The 18,366-nt window shown below is 46.5% G+C and overlaps 2 protein-coding genes across 2 annotated transcripts in view; both read left to right on the top strand.

The window, feature by feature from the left end:
* The first annotated feature begins 9,478 nt into the window (after positions 1-9,478).
* Positions 9,479-17,272, top strand: LOC116268968 (splicing factor, proline- and glutamine-rich). Its single transcript, XM_031651045.1, has 9 exons — positions 9,479-10,411; positions 11,104-11,292; positions 11,645-11,946; positions 12,041-12,136; positions 13,245-13,441; positions 13,553-13,637; positions 14,860-14,977; positions 15,662-15,710; positions 15,792-17,272. The coding sequence occupies exons 1-9, from the start codon at positions 9,584-9,586 to the stop codon at positions 15,965-15,967; spliced, it is 2,040 nt and encodes a 679-aa protein (XP_031506905.1). The 5' UTR covers positions 9,479-9,583; the 3' UTR covers positions 15,968-17,272.
* A 387-nt stretch (positions 17,273-17,659) lies between these two features.
* The window catches only part of SFPQ (splicing factor proline and glutamine rich), a 13,788-nt gene continuing 13,081 nt past the window's right edge, over positions 17,660-18,366 (top strand). The window contains 1 exon segment of the mRNA XM_031664358.1: positions 17,660-17,710. Within this exon segment, the coding sequence (XP_031520218.1) occupies positions 17,660-17,710 (51 nt within the window).

Raw genomic sequence — 18,366 nt, 5'->3', positions numbered from 1 at the left:
TATGCAGCTAGCTGCTTTCCAAGGAGATGGAGGAAGTGGCACGGCCACTGAGACACCTAGTGGTGAGGGTTTTACTACACGGTTAGAGTTTGCCAGTTGGGCTCATCTAAGAGCCACTTCCTTGGGGGAGGTGGTGTGCATTTGAGGAGCTTAGATGCCCTTCTTTTAGCTCTCCTTTTCTGCCCCCAGCAAAATAATTTGAGCTCTCTGTTGTGTGCATGAAGCCTCAGAGACAAGTGCTGATAGATCTGAAAACTGAATAGCCTCTGCAAAGTTGGAAGAGAGAACTACGAAGCTAAATTAACACATGCTGACCAACATGGTTTCTCAAGCCCTGGGGGACAGCTGAAGATGTAAATTTAGTCAATTGAATTAATATTCATTAGAGAGCAGCAGTGTGTTTCATCAAGCATATTATTTCCATCCCCTACCCTTCTAGGCCTTATAAAAACTCAAACAAGAGGATAATTATAATTTTCATTTTATTGTAATTATAGTGTTTGAACTGTAAGTTCACCCACATTCAGAGTATTACAAGGTAAAGATTGTTCTACATACTATTCAGGCATGATAATTTACCACAGATGTGAGCTACAGAGTTGTGTTTAATATCTGAAATTAGTCATTTATGTTAAGGACATTCTTCAATGGTTCAGAAAAGGAAAGATTAATGGATTCATTCACTTATTCATTTGTTCAAATATAGAGTATCACAGCACTAGGCCCTGAGGATTTGGTGCTGAAAAGAGAATCTCAGTCATTGTCCTCATGATCTTACAGCCTAAAGTATACAATTTTGCAAGTTTCTATAATAAAGTGGGATGAATACTCTAAGAGTGAAAGTACAGGTTGCTAATCAAATGGGGCAGCTTGGTCCTTGGGGTCACAGAAGGCCTCCAGAGAAGGGCAAGTGTAAGTCACATCCTGAAAGATGGATAAGAGCTAACCATAAAGGAGAGAGATGATGACCAGGAAGATATTATTTCAGATGAGAACATGAGAACTTAAAAGAACTAAAGGCAGTCAGTGTGACTACAGCAAAGAATTCAGGAGTCGGGGATGAGGCTGGGGAGGAATGTGGCCAGGGAATAGAGGGACGTCATAGGAGTTAATGAGGTTGTTTTTTCTTTTAAGGGCAATAGGAAGGCCATAAAGAGTTTAAAAGAGGGGAACCGAAGCATCAGATTTGCCTTTAAAAATGATAATTTGCGCCGGGCGCGGTGGCTCAAGCCTGTAATCCCAGCACTTTGGGAGGCCGAGACGGGCGGATCATGAGGTCAGGAGATCGAGACCATCCTGGTTAACACGGTGAAACCCCGTCTCTACTAAAAAATACAAAAAACTAGCCGGGTGAGGTGGCGGGCGCCTGTAGTCCCAGCTACTCGGGAGGCTGAGGCAGGAGAATGGCGTGAACCCGGGAGGCGGAGCTTGCAGTGAGCTGAGATCCGGCCACTGCACTCCAGCCTGGGCAACAGAGTGAGACTCTGTCTCAAAAAAAAAAAAAAATGATAATTTGCTAGCTGCCTGGAAAATAGGAAGGACGAAGGCAATTGGGATGACCAGTTAGAAAGCTTTTGCAGAAGTTCTAGGTGAGCAATCATGTTACACTGTTAGTTTTCAGTGTGTATCCTGGATGTAACAAAACAATGTTAGCTTGGCTGGGCATAGTGACCTGTGCCTGTAGACTCAGGAGGCTGAGGTGGGAAGATCACTTGAGCACAGAAGTTCGAGACCAGCCTGGGCAACATAATGAGGCTCTACCTCTCAAGAAATAGAAAAGAGAGAGAAAGAATAATGTTAGCTTGGATTACAGTAATGGTGGTTTTTTAATCTGAAAGATGAGAAAAATAATACTATAAATCTCAGAGTTGTAATAAGAATTAAATATTAAGGCCGAGTGCAGGGGCTCATGGCTATGATGCCAGTACTTTGGGAGGTCAAGGCGGGTGGATCACCTGATGTCAGGAGTTCGAGACCAGCCTGGCCAACATAATGAAATCCTGTCTCTACTAAAAATACAAAAATTAGCTGGGCCTGGTGGTGGGTGCCTATAGTCCCAAGTACTTGGGAGGCTGAGGCAGGAGAATTGCTTGAACCTGGGAGGCAGAGGTTGCAGGGAGCCAAGATCATACCACTGCACTCCGGCCTGGGCAGCAGAGCAAGACTCCATCTCAAAAAAACAAAACAAAACCAAAAACGGAAAAACAATTCAATATTAAGTACTTACTACATTGTATGACATAAAGTAAATGATCAGTTGATTTTGGCTATTTTGATACTGGCTATTCTTTGAAGTAGATATTACTTATAATAGTAAATAATTACTCTTTTGGTACACATACCAAACTTTTAACTGTTATTTAGAGACAGGATCTTGCTCTGTCACCCAGGCTAGAATTTAGTGGCACCATCACAACTCACTGCAACCTCCATCTCCTGGGTCCTGGCTTCAAGAGATCCTTCCACTTCAGTCTCCCAAGTAGCTAGGACTACAGACACCTGCCACCACACCCAGATAATTTTTCTTCTTATTATTATTATTTTTAGATATGGGGTCTTGCTATGTTGCCCAGGCTAGTCTCAAACTCCTGGCCTGAAGTGGTCCTCCTGTCCCAGCCTTTTGAATAGCTGGGATTACAGCCTCAAACCACTGCACTTGGCTTTACTGAGCACTTAGAAAGTACTAAACACTTCACACAATCCTCACAATGTCCCCAAAAAGCAAGGGTGTCAGAAAAGTGAAAGATCTTGGGACAATACCCTGCTCAGATGGAAACAGTCTGTTCTTCACCATTATGCTTTTATTTATTCCTTCACTCAACAAATGTTTATCTCTGTGCTAGTGTCTGTTTTAGGTGCCAGTGATATAGCCTTAAAGAACTCAGAGTTTCAGTCCAACAGAGAAGACAGACAATAGACAAATGAAGAAATAGGTTGCGTGCGGTGGCTTATGCCTGTAATTCCAACACTCTGGGAGGCTGAGGCTGGCAGGTCACTTAAGGTCAGGAGTTTGAGATCAGCCTTGCCAACATGGTGAAATCCCTAGCCTCTAATGTGCAATACAAAATTGGCCAGGGCGCTGCGTGGCTCTGCCCAGGCCACGCACTTTAGGACGCTGAGACGGGCGGATCACGAGGCCGGGTGGAGATCGGCACCATCCTGGCTAACATGGTGAAACCCCTGTCTCTACTTCAAAAAAATACAAAAACTAGGCCAAGTGGCGTGGGAGCCTGTAGTCCCAGCTACTCTGGAGGCTGAGGCAGGAGAATGGCGGAACCCCGAGTAAGGGCTCTGCATGAGCTGAGATCCTCAAGCATCGCACTCCAGCCTGGGCCATGTGAGGGAGAACTAAGCCCAAAAAAAAAAAAAAAAAAGAAAGAAAAAAGAAGAAATAAACAAGAATACACAAGTTGTGAAGAGAGCTATCCTGTACATGACATACAGGATGTTGTAACAGAGAGAGGACTGCCTTAGGATGATGATGACACAGAAGACTTTAAAGGGGATTTCAACTGAGATAGAAGGATCAAGAGATCACTCCATAAAGCAGGGAAGGAAAAAGAAAAAAAAGAAAAGGAGGGATACCTAAAAGTAAAAGAACTGACATGGCGTAAAGGAGAGAAACACTACAGGCAATAAAGAGTGCAAGCAATGTGCTATGGTAGCAACCTGATAAATCTTAAGACAGCTTAGGGGCTTAGTGCAAATGGAGTAGGGAACTAGGGAGGTAAGACTGGGAAGGCAGGCAGGGGTCAGACCATGTCAGGACTTGCAGACCTTGCTAAGGTATTTGGATTTTATTCTAATAAATAGGAAGCATTGAGGGTTTTGGAATAGGGGATCACAAGTCGTGGCGCCGGTTAAGCCTGTAATCCAGTTATTCAGCCGCAGACGTGGCGGGTCAGAGTCAGAGACGACCATCCCGGCCAATAACGGCCAAACCCCGCCTCTACTAAAATAACAGCTGAAATACAATTGCCGGCGAGGTGGCGGCACTGTAGTTCCTGCCACTGGAGGTTGAGGCAGGAGAACGGCATGAATCCGGAGGTGAGCGCCAGAGTGCCGAGATATCGCATTCAGCTCAAGCGACAGAGGAGATCGTTCCCGCAAAATTCAAACAATGCCACTACCACTCTTTGAGACGCAGTCCTCACTCTGCCTCCAGGCTGGAGCAGTGTTTCCATCTCGCTCACCGCAAGCCCTCCCGGGTTCACCATTCCTCCTGCCTCAGTCCCCCAGAGTAGCAGGACTACAGGTGCCCGCCACCTCGCCTGCCAGTTTTTGCATTTTAGCAGAGACAGTGGGTTTCACTTCATGCTAGGGCCAGGATGGTCTCCCCCCATCTCTGAACTCCAAGATCTTACCTCCGCCTCGCCTCCTGCAGCTGGGATACCGCATGAGCACCGTGGTTCGGCCTGAATTTTACGACATATTTTTTTTGAGACGGAGTCTCAAGCCCCAGGCTGGAGTGTAGTGGTCTCAGCTCACTGTAAGCCCACTGGTTTATCAGCATTCCTCCTGCCCAGTCTCCCGAGTAGCTGGGACTACAGTACCACCCTCACCGGTTGTTTTTGTATTTTTAGTAGAGACGGGTTTCACCCTCGCTTACTGGTGGATGGTCTCATCTTCTGACCTTCGATCGGGCCTCTGCTGCTCTTCCCAGCGTTATTGATTACAGGCGTTTGCCTGACCGCATCTTCGCCTTCCTTTTTTGCAGAATAACTGCAGATCAGTGTGGCTGCTGACACCTAAGCAATCCTGCACTTTGGGAGGCTAAGGCTGGAGGATCACCGGAGCTAAGACTTTGAGACTGTTTGGCAAATACAGCAAGATCTCTATCTCTACAAAAACTTAAAAGATGCTGCATGTAAATAGCAACGCGGGCTCATGCCTGCAACTTGCTACTTTGGGAGGTCGAAATTGTAGCAGATCACCTGAGGTCGGAGCTTGAGGCAAGCCTGACCAACGGAGAAACTCCCCATCTCTACTGTAAAATACAAAAATTATTAGCTAGCATGGCAGCGCATGCCTGTAATCCCGGGATACCTGGAGGCTAAGGCAGGAGAACTACTTGAACCTGGGAGGCAGAGGTGCACAAGAGTGAGCTGAGATCACACTTACTGCACCAGCCTGGGCAGCAGGGAGAAAAATCCCAATTTAAAGTGAAAAGAAGAAAGATTCAAAGAAAAAATCTGTTGTGGCATCGTGGGTTTCACCTATAGTCCCAGCTTATTTGGAACCCTGGGGCAGGGACTGCTTGAGCCCAGGAGTTTTGAGGCTGCAGTGAGCTATGACTGTGCCACTGCACCAAGTGATACTGAGACTCCTGCTCTAAAATAAATAGGCTGGGCATGGTGGCTCACGCTTCAACCCCAGCAAATTCTTGGGGAGCCAAGGAGGGCAGGATCACCTTGAGGCTCTGGCACCAGCCTCACTCAGCCTGGCCACCATGGCAAAACCCTTCTACTAAAAATACAAAAAATCCAGCTGGGTGGTGGCGGCACCTGGCAACCTGTGCCTACCGGGGAGGCTGAGGAGAATCGGCTGATCCTGGAAGGCGGAGGGGCCGTGCGGAGCCGAGATCGGCCTCCCATTGCACTGGTGCAGTCTAGGGTGATAGAGCGGGATGACTCTGTCTCAAAAAGAATAAATAAATAAATAACACTCTAGGGCCATTAAGTGTGAAGAATGGAACAAGACTGTTAATAGTGGCTGTTAAGGGACTTTATATGTAAGACATGAGTATTTTACAGAAGATTACTGCATGTGAAAGTGGTAGGAGGGAAGGATTCAAGACATAATTCTGGAGGGCAGAACCATCTTTGGATTCCCTTTTATAAAGACTCGTTCTAGGTCAGGCGCTGCGTGGCTCAGCCTGGTAATCCCAGTGACTTTGGGGAGCCGCAGACGCATGGATCACTTAAGTCAGAGATCGAGACTATCCTATAACACACGTGTCCCCGCCTCTACTAAAAATACAAAAATCCAGCCGGGCGCTGCGGGCGGGCGCCATCCCACCCACGTGAGGCTGAGGCAGGAGGAATGGAGGAACTCCGGAGGCGGAGCTGCAGAGCTGAGATCCGCCACTGCACTCCAGCCTGGTGGTGGAGCTGCATCTGGCCCCCAAAAAAAGACTAGTTCTAGGTTTTGTTTTGAAATACACCAGGTGGTACTATTTACTATGTGCTGGGAGAGTATGGGGAAAGAATAGATTCCAGTTGATAAAACTCAGCTCCAAGTTGGACATATTAAATTGGATATCGGGTCAGATGCAGTGGGCTTCATGCCTGTGTCCAGTACTTTGGGGAGGGCGTGAGGTGGGAGGGATCACTTGAGACCAGGAGCTCAATTACAGGCCTCAAAACCAGTTCACCTGGCTTTTACTCGAGCACTTAGGAAAGTACTCAAACACAGCCGGGCTGTGGCTCACGCCCTGTAATCCCAGCACTTTGGGAGGCCGAAAAGGGCATCTACAAGGTCAGGAGATCGAGGACCACAGAAACCCTGCCCCTCTACTAAAAATACAAAAAATTAGGCCATGCCGTGGTGGTGCCTGTAGTCCCAGCCACTTCAGGAGGCTGAGGCAGGAGAATGAAGCGAACCCGGGAGGCTGAGCTGCAGTGAGCCGAGATCAGCGCGCCACTGCACTGCAGCCTGGGCCACAGCGCGAGACTCCGTCTCAAAAAAAAAAAAAAAAGAAAGTACTAAACACTTCACACCATCCTTATAATGTCCCCCAAAAGCAAGTGTGTCAGAAAAGTGAAAGATCTTGGGACAATACCCTGCTCAGATGGAAACAGCCTGTTCTTTACCATTATGCTTTTATTTATTCATTCACTCAACAAATATTTATTATCTCTGTGCTAGTGTCTGTCTTAGGTGCCAGTGACACAGCCTTAAAGAACTCAGAGTTTCAGTCCAACAGAGGAGACAGACTATAGACAAGTAAGAAATAGGCTGTGTGCTGTGGCTCATGCCTGTAATTCCAGCACTTTGGGAGGCTGTTCGAAGTCAGGAGTTTGAGACCAGCCTAGCCAACATGGCAAAAACCTGTCTCTTTTAAAAAAAAACAAAAATTAGCCAGGCATGGTGGCAAGTGCCTGTAGTCCCAGCTACTTGGGAGGCTGAGGCAGGAGAATCGCTTGAACCCGTGAGGTGGAGGTTTCAGTGAGCCGAGATCACGCCACTGCATTCCAGCCTGGGCAAGAGGGCGAGACCCTGTCTCAAAAAAAAAATCTAATATATCAACTAAGTCGTCTCCAGTTGGCAATGTCTAATAAATAGCTGGATATCTCAGACCTGAGCAGGGCATGGTGGCTCACATCCGTAATCCCAGCACTTTGGGAGGCTGAGGCGGGTGGATCATCTGAGGTCAGGAGTTCAAGACTATCCTGGCCAACATGGTGAAACTCCGCCTCCACTCAGAGTTAAAAAATTAGCCGGGCATGGTGGCACGTGCCTGTTGTCCCAGCTACTTGGGAGGCTGAGGCAGCAGAATTGCTTGAACCCCGGAGGCAGAGGTTAAAGTGAACTGAGATCGTGCCACTGCACTGCAGCCTGGGTGACAGAGCGAGACTCTGTCCCAAAAAAAAAATAAATAAATAAAAAGAATCATGAGGTTACTATGCTGTGTGAGCCAGAAGGAAAAGTGATGATCAGTAAGAGAAATGCTTGAACTAAAGATTTCAGAGATAATGCAGTTACTGGTAATAGTAAACAGGGGTAAGTGTGATGAGGGGAGGGTGGGAGACTGGATGGTTGATACAGCTTAGAAGGAAATACTATTGAAGGAGGTAAGGAACTGAGCATTAGGGTGTTGGGTGGGTCATCTGCCTGGATCTTTTTTTTTGTTTTTTTTTTGAGACGGAGTCTCACTCTGTGCCCAGGCTGGAGTGCAATGGTGCGATCTTGGCTCACTGCAACCTCTGCCTCCTAGGTTCAAGCGATTCTCCTGCCTCAGCCTCCCGAGTAGCTGGGATTACAGGCCCATGCCACCACGCCCCGCTAATTTTTGTATCTTTACTAGAGAGGGGGTTTTGCCACGTTGGCCAGGCTGGTCTCGAATTCCTGACCTCAAGTGACCCTCCCACCTCAGTCCCTCAAAGTGTCGGGATTATAACCGTGAGCCACCACGCCTGGTCCTGCCTGGATATTGAATGAAGAGAGTTAGAGGCAGAAAAGGAGGTAATAAGCTACGAGCTAATGTTGAGGTAGGAATGATTCCCCAAAAGGTCTGTGGACCTCAAAGAAACTAGAGATTGTGAAATACAGGCTGGGTGTGGTGGCTCACTCCTGTAATCCCAGCACTTTGGGAGGCCTAGGTGGGTGGATCACTTGAGGTCAGGAGTTCGAGATCAGTTGGAGTGCAGTGGCACAATCTCGGCTCACTGCAACCTCTGCTTCTGGGTTCACGCCATTCTCCTGCCTCAGCCTCCCGAGTAGCTGGGACTACAGGCACGCGCCACCACGCCCAACTAATTTTTGTATTTTTACTAGAGACGGGGTTTCACCATACTGGACAGGCTGGTCTCAAACTCCCGACCTCAGGTGATCTGCCTCCCGGGTCCACGCCATTCTCCTGCCTCAGCCTCCCGAGTAGCTGGGACTACAGGCGCCCGCCATCTTGCCCGGCTATTTTTTTGTGTTTTTTAGTAGAGACGGGGTTTCACCGGGTTAGCTAGGATGGTCTCGATCTCCTGACCTCGTGATCCACCTGTCTCGGCCTCCCAAAGTGCTGGGATTACAGGCTTGAGCCACCGCGCCCGGCCTGTAATTTTTTTTTTTTTAAGTACCTTAGTCTGTTCGTAAAGTGTTGAGTGGAATATTTACATTCCTCCGGTGATTGGTGTTTGTATGTATACACACACACACACACACACACACACACACACACGGCCTCTTTTTGAACAATGCGCGCACCCACAAAAGCCTATTGAAAAGTTTATACTGCTACAACAAATCTGTATTCCTATGAGGTTCCATAATGAAATCAGTTAGGACTGTGTGTTTTTGAAATAGGTAAGATTTTACTTCTCTACTTTCATTGACTTGGCACTAGGTAGGGTAGATAGCAGGCACTAAATTTCTGACTTTGAATCGGAAAACATCTGTTTTTCTGGGCAAGGATAGCAGATTGCTCCTAGGGGAAATCAAGAAAGAAAATAGACCTCCAACGCTTCTCCCCAGGAGCGGATAGGGCCCTCGTTATTTGCTTGCAAGTGAAAATTGCCCTGGCATACCCATTCAAATTTCTCCTAACAAATCATAGTGGTCTGCAGTCAACGCCTTCTTCGCTTATTGGCCAACTGGAAACTTCAGTCCCTCCATGCCTCCCGCCTCTCACTCAGGGGCCAATAGGAAAGATCAGAGTTTCGCAACTTAGTGTCATCAAGCATAGTAATTGCAATTGGCTATTGGAGCTGTCGATCGAGGGGTAGGCGGGGCCGTGCCACTGGCCTATATAAGAAGAGGACAAAGGCGGCGCGCCGCCTGTGTCATCCGCCATTTTGTGAGAAGCAAGGTGGCCTCCACGTTTCCTGAGCGTCTTCTTCGCTTCTGCCTCAACCGCCCCTTGACCACAGAGATGTCTCGGGATCGGTTCCGGAGTCGTGGCGGTGGCGGTGGCGGCTTCCACAGGCGCGGAGGAGGCGGCGGCCGCGGCGGCCTCCACGACTTCCGTTCTCCGCCGCCCGGCATGGGCCTCAATCAGAATCGCGGCCCCATGGGTCCTGGCCCGGGCCAGAGCGGCCCTAAGCCTCCGATCCCGCCACCGCCTCCACACCAACAGCAGCAACAGCCACCACCGCAGCAGCCACCGCCACAGCAGCCGCCACCGCATCAGCCGCCGCCGCATCCACAGCCGCATCAGCAGCAGCAGCCGCCGCCACCGCCGCAGGACTCTTCCAAGCCCGTCGTTGCTCAGGGACCCGGCCCCGCTCCCGGAGTAGGCAGCGCGCCGCCAGCCTCCAGCTCGGCCCCGCCCGCCACTCCGCCGACATCGGGGGCCCCGCCAGGGTCCGGGCCAGGCCCGACGCCGACCCCGCCGCCAGCAGTCACCTCGGCCCCTCCCGGGGCGCCGCCACCCACCCCGCCAAGCAGCGGGGTCCCTACCACACCTCCTCAGGCCGGAGGCCCGCCGCCGCCGCCTGCGGCAGGCCCGGGCCCGGGTCCAGGGCCTAAGCAGGGCCCAGGTCCGGGCGGTCCCAAAGGCGGCAAAATGCCTGGCGGGCCGAAGCCAGGTGGCGGCCCAGGCCTAAGCACCCCTGGCGGCCACCCCAAGCCGCCGCATCGAGGCGGCGGGGAGCCCCGCGGGGGCCGCCAGCACCACCCGCCCTACCACCAGCAGCACCACCAGGGGCCCCCGCCCGGGGGGCCCGGCGGCCGCAGCGAAGAGAAAATCTCGGACTCGGAGGTGAGTGTCTATGGGAGCGACGCGTCGGCTCCCCTAAGATGGCGGCGGCCCCCTCCTCGCCCCCGCCCCCGCGCTGGGCTTCCATTTTGTCGGCCGCCGGAAGGGGCGCTTGCGCGCGCCGTCGTGGGGGCGGAGCGGCCTCGCGGGCCCGTCAGTTGGCCGGGGATTGGCCGCCGCCGCGCTTTGCCCTCCTGGCGGGCGGAAGGCTAGGGGAGGTCTTCTTTCGGAAGGAAGCGCCGGGCTGCTGTGGTCAGCCTTGCGGAAGGTAGCTTGTCCGTGGAACTGGCGTAGTGCAGAGCGTGCGGCGTTGTTTTGGAGAGAACCGGGAGGTTCCGTAAAAGCGCAGGCGCACATCGTGTAGGTTACAGTGGCATTTGGACTTAATACTGTTTTCTTATTTTCATAATACGATTTAGATTTTGTTAGGGACTCTCAACATATGTGGCTGACAGAGTTGCTGATGGACGTCTGCTCTTTGGGGAAGTGTCTGTTCTCGAGCATTCTGGATGACGGGGCTCCTTTTTCGGTGTTAAGATAGTTGCTCATGTTAGAAATCTCACATAGTAAAACCTTGATTGTGACCAAACGGAACAGAAAGGCAACTCATAAGTTTCAGATAAGAAAATACTATCTTGGGGATTTTCACTTGCAAAGGTCTCTGGTGTTTGTAAACTTCTTTCCTTTTTCATTAGGGGTTTAAAGCCAACTTGTCTCTCTTGAGGAGGCCTGGAGAGAAAACTTATACACAGCGATGTCGGTTGTTTGTTGGGAATCTACCTGCTGATATCACGGAGGATGAATTCAAAAGACTATTTGCTAAATATGGAGAACCAGGAGAAGTATTTATCAACAAAGGCAAAGGATTCGGATTTATTAAGCTTGTGAGTGTAGTAGTTTAATTTTATGTAGAATTAGAAGGGGTGGGGTGTTTTTGTTTTTGTCGTCACTACAAACGCTGAAGGCTTGGTTTTTAAACTGGGGAGAATAAATTGATCTTTTTGATTTTCACCATTCTTACAGGAAAAATATGCCTGTGGTATAATGCATTATTGTTGCTACCCAAGAGAAAAGAGGGGTAGGGTGGGTAAACTAAGTCGTGTTAGCGGGTGCTGCCTAAAGGTAATGCTCGAACTGAGCTGGAAGAAGGAGTAGAAAGTAGGCTTATGACAATTTAAGAGTGTAGACATCAACCAATTTTGGGGTTATTAACATGAGTGTCTCTGATATTTACAGGAATCTAGAGCTTTGGCTGAAATAGCCAAAGCGGAACTTGATGATACACCCATGAGAGGTAGACAGCTTCGAGTTCGCTTTGCCACACATGCTGCTGCCCTTTCTGTTCGTAATCTTTCACCTTATGTTTCCAATGAACTGTTGGAAGAAGCCTTTAGCCAGTTTGGTCCTATTGAAAGGGCTGTTGTAATAGTGGATGATCGTGGAAGATCTACAGGGAAAGGCATTGTTGAATTTGCTTCTAAGCCAGCAGCAAGAAAGGCATTTGAACGATGCAGTGAAGGTGTTTTCTTACTGACAACGTAAGTTGTTTATTGTAATAATTTTTATCGACTTATATGAGATGGTGGCAATAAAACTGGAACAAAGCTAAGATGGAACCATTTTTGTTACTAGAACTCCTCGTCCAGTCATCGTGGAACCACTTGAACAACTAGACGATGAAGATGGTCTTCCTGAAAAACTTGCCCAGAAGAATCCAATGTATCAAAAGTAAGATTGATGAAACTTTTTGGCAGTTTTTAATTTAAGTGTAAAGGAGAAAATTGTTTTAGCAATTTTCCAATTTTGCTTAAAATATGCAAAATTATTTGATGTAGATATGCTTCTTAGTAAAAAATCTGAAGCTGAGAAAGATTTGAAGCTGTTACTCAGATGGCTGTTTGTTTCTGAGGTGGGTACATTCACATACAATCCTGTTTTGTCCTTACAATGATGAATAAAGTCGTGTGTGTGACTGAAAGTCTCTGTTGCCCAGGCCAGAGTGCAGTGGCATGATCTCACCTCATTGCAACCTCTGCCTCCCGGGTTCAAACGATTCTACTGCCTCAGCCTCCCAAGTAGCTGGGATTATAGGCATGCGCCGCCAGTCCCGGCTCATTTTCTATTTTTAGTAGAGATGGGCTTTCACCATGTTGCTAGGCTGGTCTCGAACTCCTGACCTCAAGTGAGTCGCCCACCTCAGCCTCTCAAAGTGCTGGGATACAGGCATGAGGCGCTGTGCCCGGCCGAAGTACTTCCCCGCCCCCGAGCTGGAGTTTACCTGTTGTTGGCCCAGGCTGAAGTGCAGTAGCTTGATCTCAGCTCACTGCAACCTCGGCCTCCCGGGTTCAAGTGATTCTCTTGCCTCAGGCCTCCAGAATAGCTGGGATTGCAGGTGCCTGCCACTGTGCCCGGCTAATTTTTTGTGTTTTTAGTGGGGACAGTGTTTCATCATGTTGGCCCAATGGGTCTTGAACTCATGACCTCAGGCGATCCACCTGCCTCGGCCTCCCAAAGTGCAGGGATTACAGGGGCGAGCCACCGCACCTGGCTTGGAGTACATTTTTATGGGTGGAACAAATAAGCCTCAGTAAGGAACTTGGCTAGAGGAAAACAATTAGAAAATGAGGAAGGTAGGATTTATCTCCAGTGCCTGTATTCTCTTTTGCTGAGTATTCTGAGTATTTTTACTGTGAAGATATTTTAAGATGAATCAGGATAATTTTTGCTTTTTGTACTCTTTGCAGGAAATAGGACAGGAAAAAGACCAGTACGAGGGCAAGTATTTTCTGGTGTGCATTCACAAATTGGTTCATGTTTAAATTTTGTGTATTGTTAGGGAGAGAGAAACCCCTCCTCGTTTTGCCCAGCATGGTACGTTTGAGTACGAATATTCTCAGCGATGGAAGTCTTTGGATGAAATGGAAAAACAGCAAAGGGAACAAGTTGAAAAAAACATGAAGGATGCAAAAGACAAATTGGAAAGTGAAATGGAAGATGCCTATCATGAACATCAGGCAAATCTTTTGCGCCAAGGTAAAAAGATACCCGCATGAACATCACTGCTACGTCACTGCTAAGGTCAATTGTTTTTTCACCCTGTTAGAACCTTGTTAATGAGAATCCAAAATATTTTCCAATGTTCAGATCTGATGAGACGACAGGAAGAATTAAGACGCATGGAAGAACTTCACAATCAAGAAATGCAGAAACGTAAAGAAATGCAGTTGAGGTAAAATTGTGTTTAAGGTTTAAACCTTCATTTCTTTTTTTTTTTCCCTTAGAAATGTATCACTCTGGGCACAGTGGCTCACACCTGTAATCCCAGCACTTTGGGAGGCTGAGACGGGCGGATCTCGAGGTCAGGAGATAGAGACCATCCTGGCTAACATGGTGAAACTGAAAATACTCTACTGAAAATACAAAAAATTAGCTGGGCGTGGTGGCAAGTGCTTGTAGTCCCAGCTACTTGGGAGGCTGAGGCAGAGAATGGTGTGAAGCCGGGAGACAGAGCTTGCAGTAAGGTGAGATTGTGCCACTGCTCTCCAGCCTGGGCGACAGAGTGAGACTCTTGTCTCAAAAACAACAACAAAAAATCTGTATCACTGTTGGCCAGGTTGGAGTCCAGTGGTGCAATCTCAGCTCACCACAACCTCTGCTTCCTGGGTTCAAGCGATTCTCTTGCCTCAGCCTCCTGAGTAGCTGGGATTGCAGGCATGTGTCACGACACCTGGCTAATTCTTTCTGTATTTTTAGTAGATAACGGGGTTTCGCCATATTGGCCAGGCTGGCCCTGAACTCCTGACCTCAAGTGATCTGCCTGCCTCTGCCTCCCAAAGTGCTAGGATTACAGGCATGAGCCACCATACTTGGCCATTTTTTTCCTTCCTTTTTTGAGATGGGCCCAGGCTGAAGTGCAGTGGCGTGATCATAGCTCACTGTAGTCTCAAACTTCTGAGCTCAAGCAATCCTCCTGAGCAGCTGGGACTTCAGGCACAGGCCACCACCCCCCAGCTAATTTTTTTTTTTTCTTCTCTTTTGTGGAGATGGAGTCTAGGCTGGTGTCAAACTCGTGGCCTCCTGAAGTACTGAGATTATGAGATTACAGGCATGAATTACCAACCCTGGTCTTAAAACTTGATTTATGCACTAACATTTATATTCTGACATTTATGAAAAAGATGTACCTAGTTTTTCAGGTCAGGCAAAATACAAAGGTTAAATATCATGTCAGTGTTGGTTTAACACTTAAAGTGGAATACAGTGTGAGATTTTCCTTAATAAAGCCTACATTCTTTGCCAGAATGTCTTTAGTACTATGCCCGTAGACTCACTCTAAGCCTTTGTGTTTTTTAGCTCTAACCTAGTTCTTAGGCCAGCTGCTATGTTTCTTCACATTGAATTATAAAAGATGTGGATAACACTTCAGTTATGTGCTTGATGGGTATTTCTAGGCAAGAGGAGGAACGACGTAGAAGAGAGGAAGAGATGATGATTCGTCAACGTGAGATGGAAGAGCAAATGAGGCGCCAAAGAGAGGAAAGTTACAGCCGAATGGGCTACATGGATCCAGTAAGTCAACCTTTACGGCCTTCTAATTGGAGTTGTCTATAGAACTTGCAGGTACCTAGAAGGAAATACAGGAAATTTAAATATCAAATTACAGTGATTTTCTGTTTTTTTTCTTTTTCTTTTTTTTTTTTAATCAAGTATATTATGTTTGTCTTGTATAGGTCAGAGGATTTAATTGAATAGGAAGTTTTTTGTGTTTGGAGACAGAGTTTTGCTCTTGTCACCCAGGCTGGAGTGCAGTGGCTTGATCTTGCCTCACTGCAACCTCTATCTCCTGGGTTCAAGTGATTCTCCTGCCACAGCCTCCCGAGTAGCTGGGATTACAAGTGCCTGCCACCACACTTGGCTAATTTTTTTTACTTTTAGTAGAGACGGCGTTTTGCCATGTTGGCCAGGCTGGTCTCGAACTCCTGACCTCAGATGATCTGCCTGCCTTGGCCTCCCAAAGTGCTGGGATTACAGGCGTGAGCTACCGCTCCCGGCCTTGAGTAGGAAGTTTTATAGGTCTTTGGATAATTGAGTCTAACTTAGTTTCCAGAATATTGATTTCAAAAATAATTCAGATGATGAACTTTTTGAACTTTGCCATGTTTTTTTATTTAACTCTTGAAAATTTTTCAGTTCTTCAGAATGCTTGGTTTGGGTGTGGTACTGGTATATTGAAAGGAATTTTTTTTCTTGCAGAGGGAAAGAGACATGAGAATGGGTGGCGGAGGAGCGATGAACATGGGAGGTAAGTATGAAATTTAAATTTAACGACATAAGTAGAGAGTGGTGTTCTGGTGGAGTTGTAACCACTATTTTTGTTTTCTAGATCCCTATGGTTCAGGAGGCCAGAAATTTCCACCTCTAGGTGGTGGTGGTGGCATAGGTTATGAAGCTAATCCTGGCGTTCCACCAGCAACCATGAGTGGTTCCATGATGGGAAGTGACATGGTAATGTATCCTGTGGGACGTAGTACCAAGGAAAATCTCGTTTTCACAACTTAGGTGTGGTTTTTTTTTTTTTTTTTAAATAGTAGGTGACTGGACCTCTTAGTTTCCCCTACCAATTTCATACATAAATATGTAATATTGAGGAATACTTTGGCAACATAGAAGAACTCGGTGTGTGGTAACCTAAACAGGTTGCCAACAAGGAGTCAATGCTGTTAGTAGTATGTGGAATTACCTTTGGCAATAAGTAGATTTAGGTGCTTTTGAACTGTAGTGCATGGCAAATCCAAATTCTAGATGCTAGATAATGTATCTGATTATTCTACATCCAAGTGAGAATAATCAAATGGCAAACTGTCATTCTTTAAGCTGGTATTTGCCATAAGTAGGAATCAGACTTGTAGTTTGAAGCTTTAGGCATGTTTTAGTGATGTGTAGGACTTTGACCTATATTTGGTGTGGCTTCTACCCTATGAAAAGGGAATTGAGTGTTTTGACTCGTCGTTTCCCACCTGTTGGGCCTGTCTGTAGGTATACCTTCTAAAATCAACTGACATCTCCATTTTGCTACAGAGTAGCAAAAATCAACAATTTTTAAGCATACTAATGGTGTGCATTTGATCTGAACCTTCTTGATGCTATCATGTTTCAGCTGTAAATATAGCCTGTCAGATGCTTAGAATAATCAGTTGAACTGGCGTGAGTGGCTGCGTTAGGGCTTTACAAATCGCTAGGACTGAATTTTGGTGGGTTTAGAGAGTGCATTTTTATAGCTGAATTGAATGTGATGAGTTCACTACAGGCTTTTGGCAAAGGAGGGGAGCTGCAGTGTGTAGCTCATAAGATTCATTTTATAAATAGAAACATAAGGATTTAGTAAAGGACCTCACCTGTTTATAATCTACCTAAGACTTTTTGGGAATTAAAGTTAGAATTATAAATGGCTGGTTGGGTAAAATGTAATACTGTGGGCTTTCTTCAGATTTTTCAGAGTATGTGGGTAACATTTTGGTTTAATAATAATCTTCCTAAAGACAGATTGTTAGGCAATGTGTAAAATCTAATTTGACCTTATGTTCTCACAATTAAAGGTTTATATTCTAGGTAACAGGTAGCTGATAGCTCCTGGGTTCTCAGCTGTTGTAATTAACATAATTATGAAAGCCCCAAATTTTTCTTTTTTTAGCTCTTAGAGGTAGAATACAGAACAATGAGCCAAAAACCCTGTAATTTGTAAGATTTTGTAAAAAATCTTATAAAAAAGATTACGGTTTAGTCATTTTGAGTAGCTCTATAGTATTTTGTTTTAAAGAAGTTGAAATTGTGTATAGGAACAGTTAAACCCTGCTGCCATTTTAGTTTTTTATTTGGAGTAATACTCATAGTAACTGGTCTGTTATAAATGGAATGAGAAAAACAGTGTAGGCTGCTGTGTTTGCATACCTGAGGGGTCTGCTGTTGAGGCACATACGTTTCTATTGAAAACTTCTGTCTCTAGAATTACGTAAAATGAGATGGGAATAATGAAGTCACTCACTGCTTTATTGCAGTTACTTTAGCTTGGTGTTTCACTGGGAAGTATCTAAAACATGGAATTACAGCAAAGTGTCTGTACTTTTCAAAGACCTAAGGGAAAAGATGGACTGCTGAAGGTGGGTGGGGTTTGTTCATTCAGTTTGCAACAATATAGGATAGTGCTGAGAATGTAGTTGTCTCTGGTTATATAGTGATGGCTCTGAAGGTAGTATGCCTGTGAGAATTCGGCAACACAAGTTTTTTGATCAAGTTATTGTGCCGGTTAAGTGACTAAATCTATTAGTCTTTTATGCTTTTTCTTTTTGTAGTCTGGTAGCATTTTATTAAAACTTTCAACCTTTTAAGTTTTCTGCAACTTAGCAGATGTGTCTTAAGATCTTGAAAAGCACAAGGTTTCTTAAGCAGCACATGCCACTAACTGGTGAGTAGGTCTTTGTCACTTCATTGAGTGAATTGAATCTCTGGTTGGGCTTGTTAGGCTTACTTGGAAATTAAATTTCCTGTTCAGATGTTGAAAGTGAGAGTTTGCAAGCTTTTCATTGGGTTAATCTGATGTGAAATTTCTTAGAACTCATTTTGGAATGGATTTTCACATCTGCACTAATTCTTAAATTTTTTAGCACTACAGGGAAGATCTGTTCTTTGAAACAGGTGTATGAGAATGGCTCAAGTGGGAACATACCACAAGGCATGTATTATCGTAAACTAATTTTCAAATTACCCTTTTTTCCTTTCTATGTTCCCGGTACCTGTGGATCGACTCATTGGTGATTGTATCGACGAACGTTGACTACGGAACCTTCTAAAATATTTACTTAACACACATGGACATCAACTACTTATAATGAACTGTTAATTACTGTTCCAATAGCGTACTGAGCGCTTTGGGCAGGGAGGTGCGGGGCCTGTGGGTGGAC

The sequence above is a fragment of the Papio anubis genome, chromosome 1 (genome assembly GCF_008728515.1).
Source record: "Papio anubis isolate 15944 chromosome 1, Panubis1.0, whole genome shotgun sequence".
In the NCBI taxonomy this organism is placed as follows: Eukaryota; Metazoa; Chordata; class Mammalia; order Primates; family Cercopithecidae; genus Papio; species Papio anubis.
Note: the sequence above shows the minus strand (reverse complement) of the source record. Positions and strands in the feature narration are given on the sequence as shown.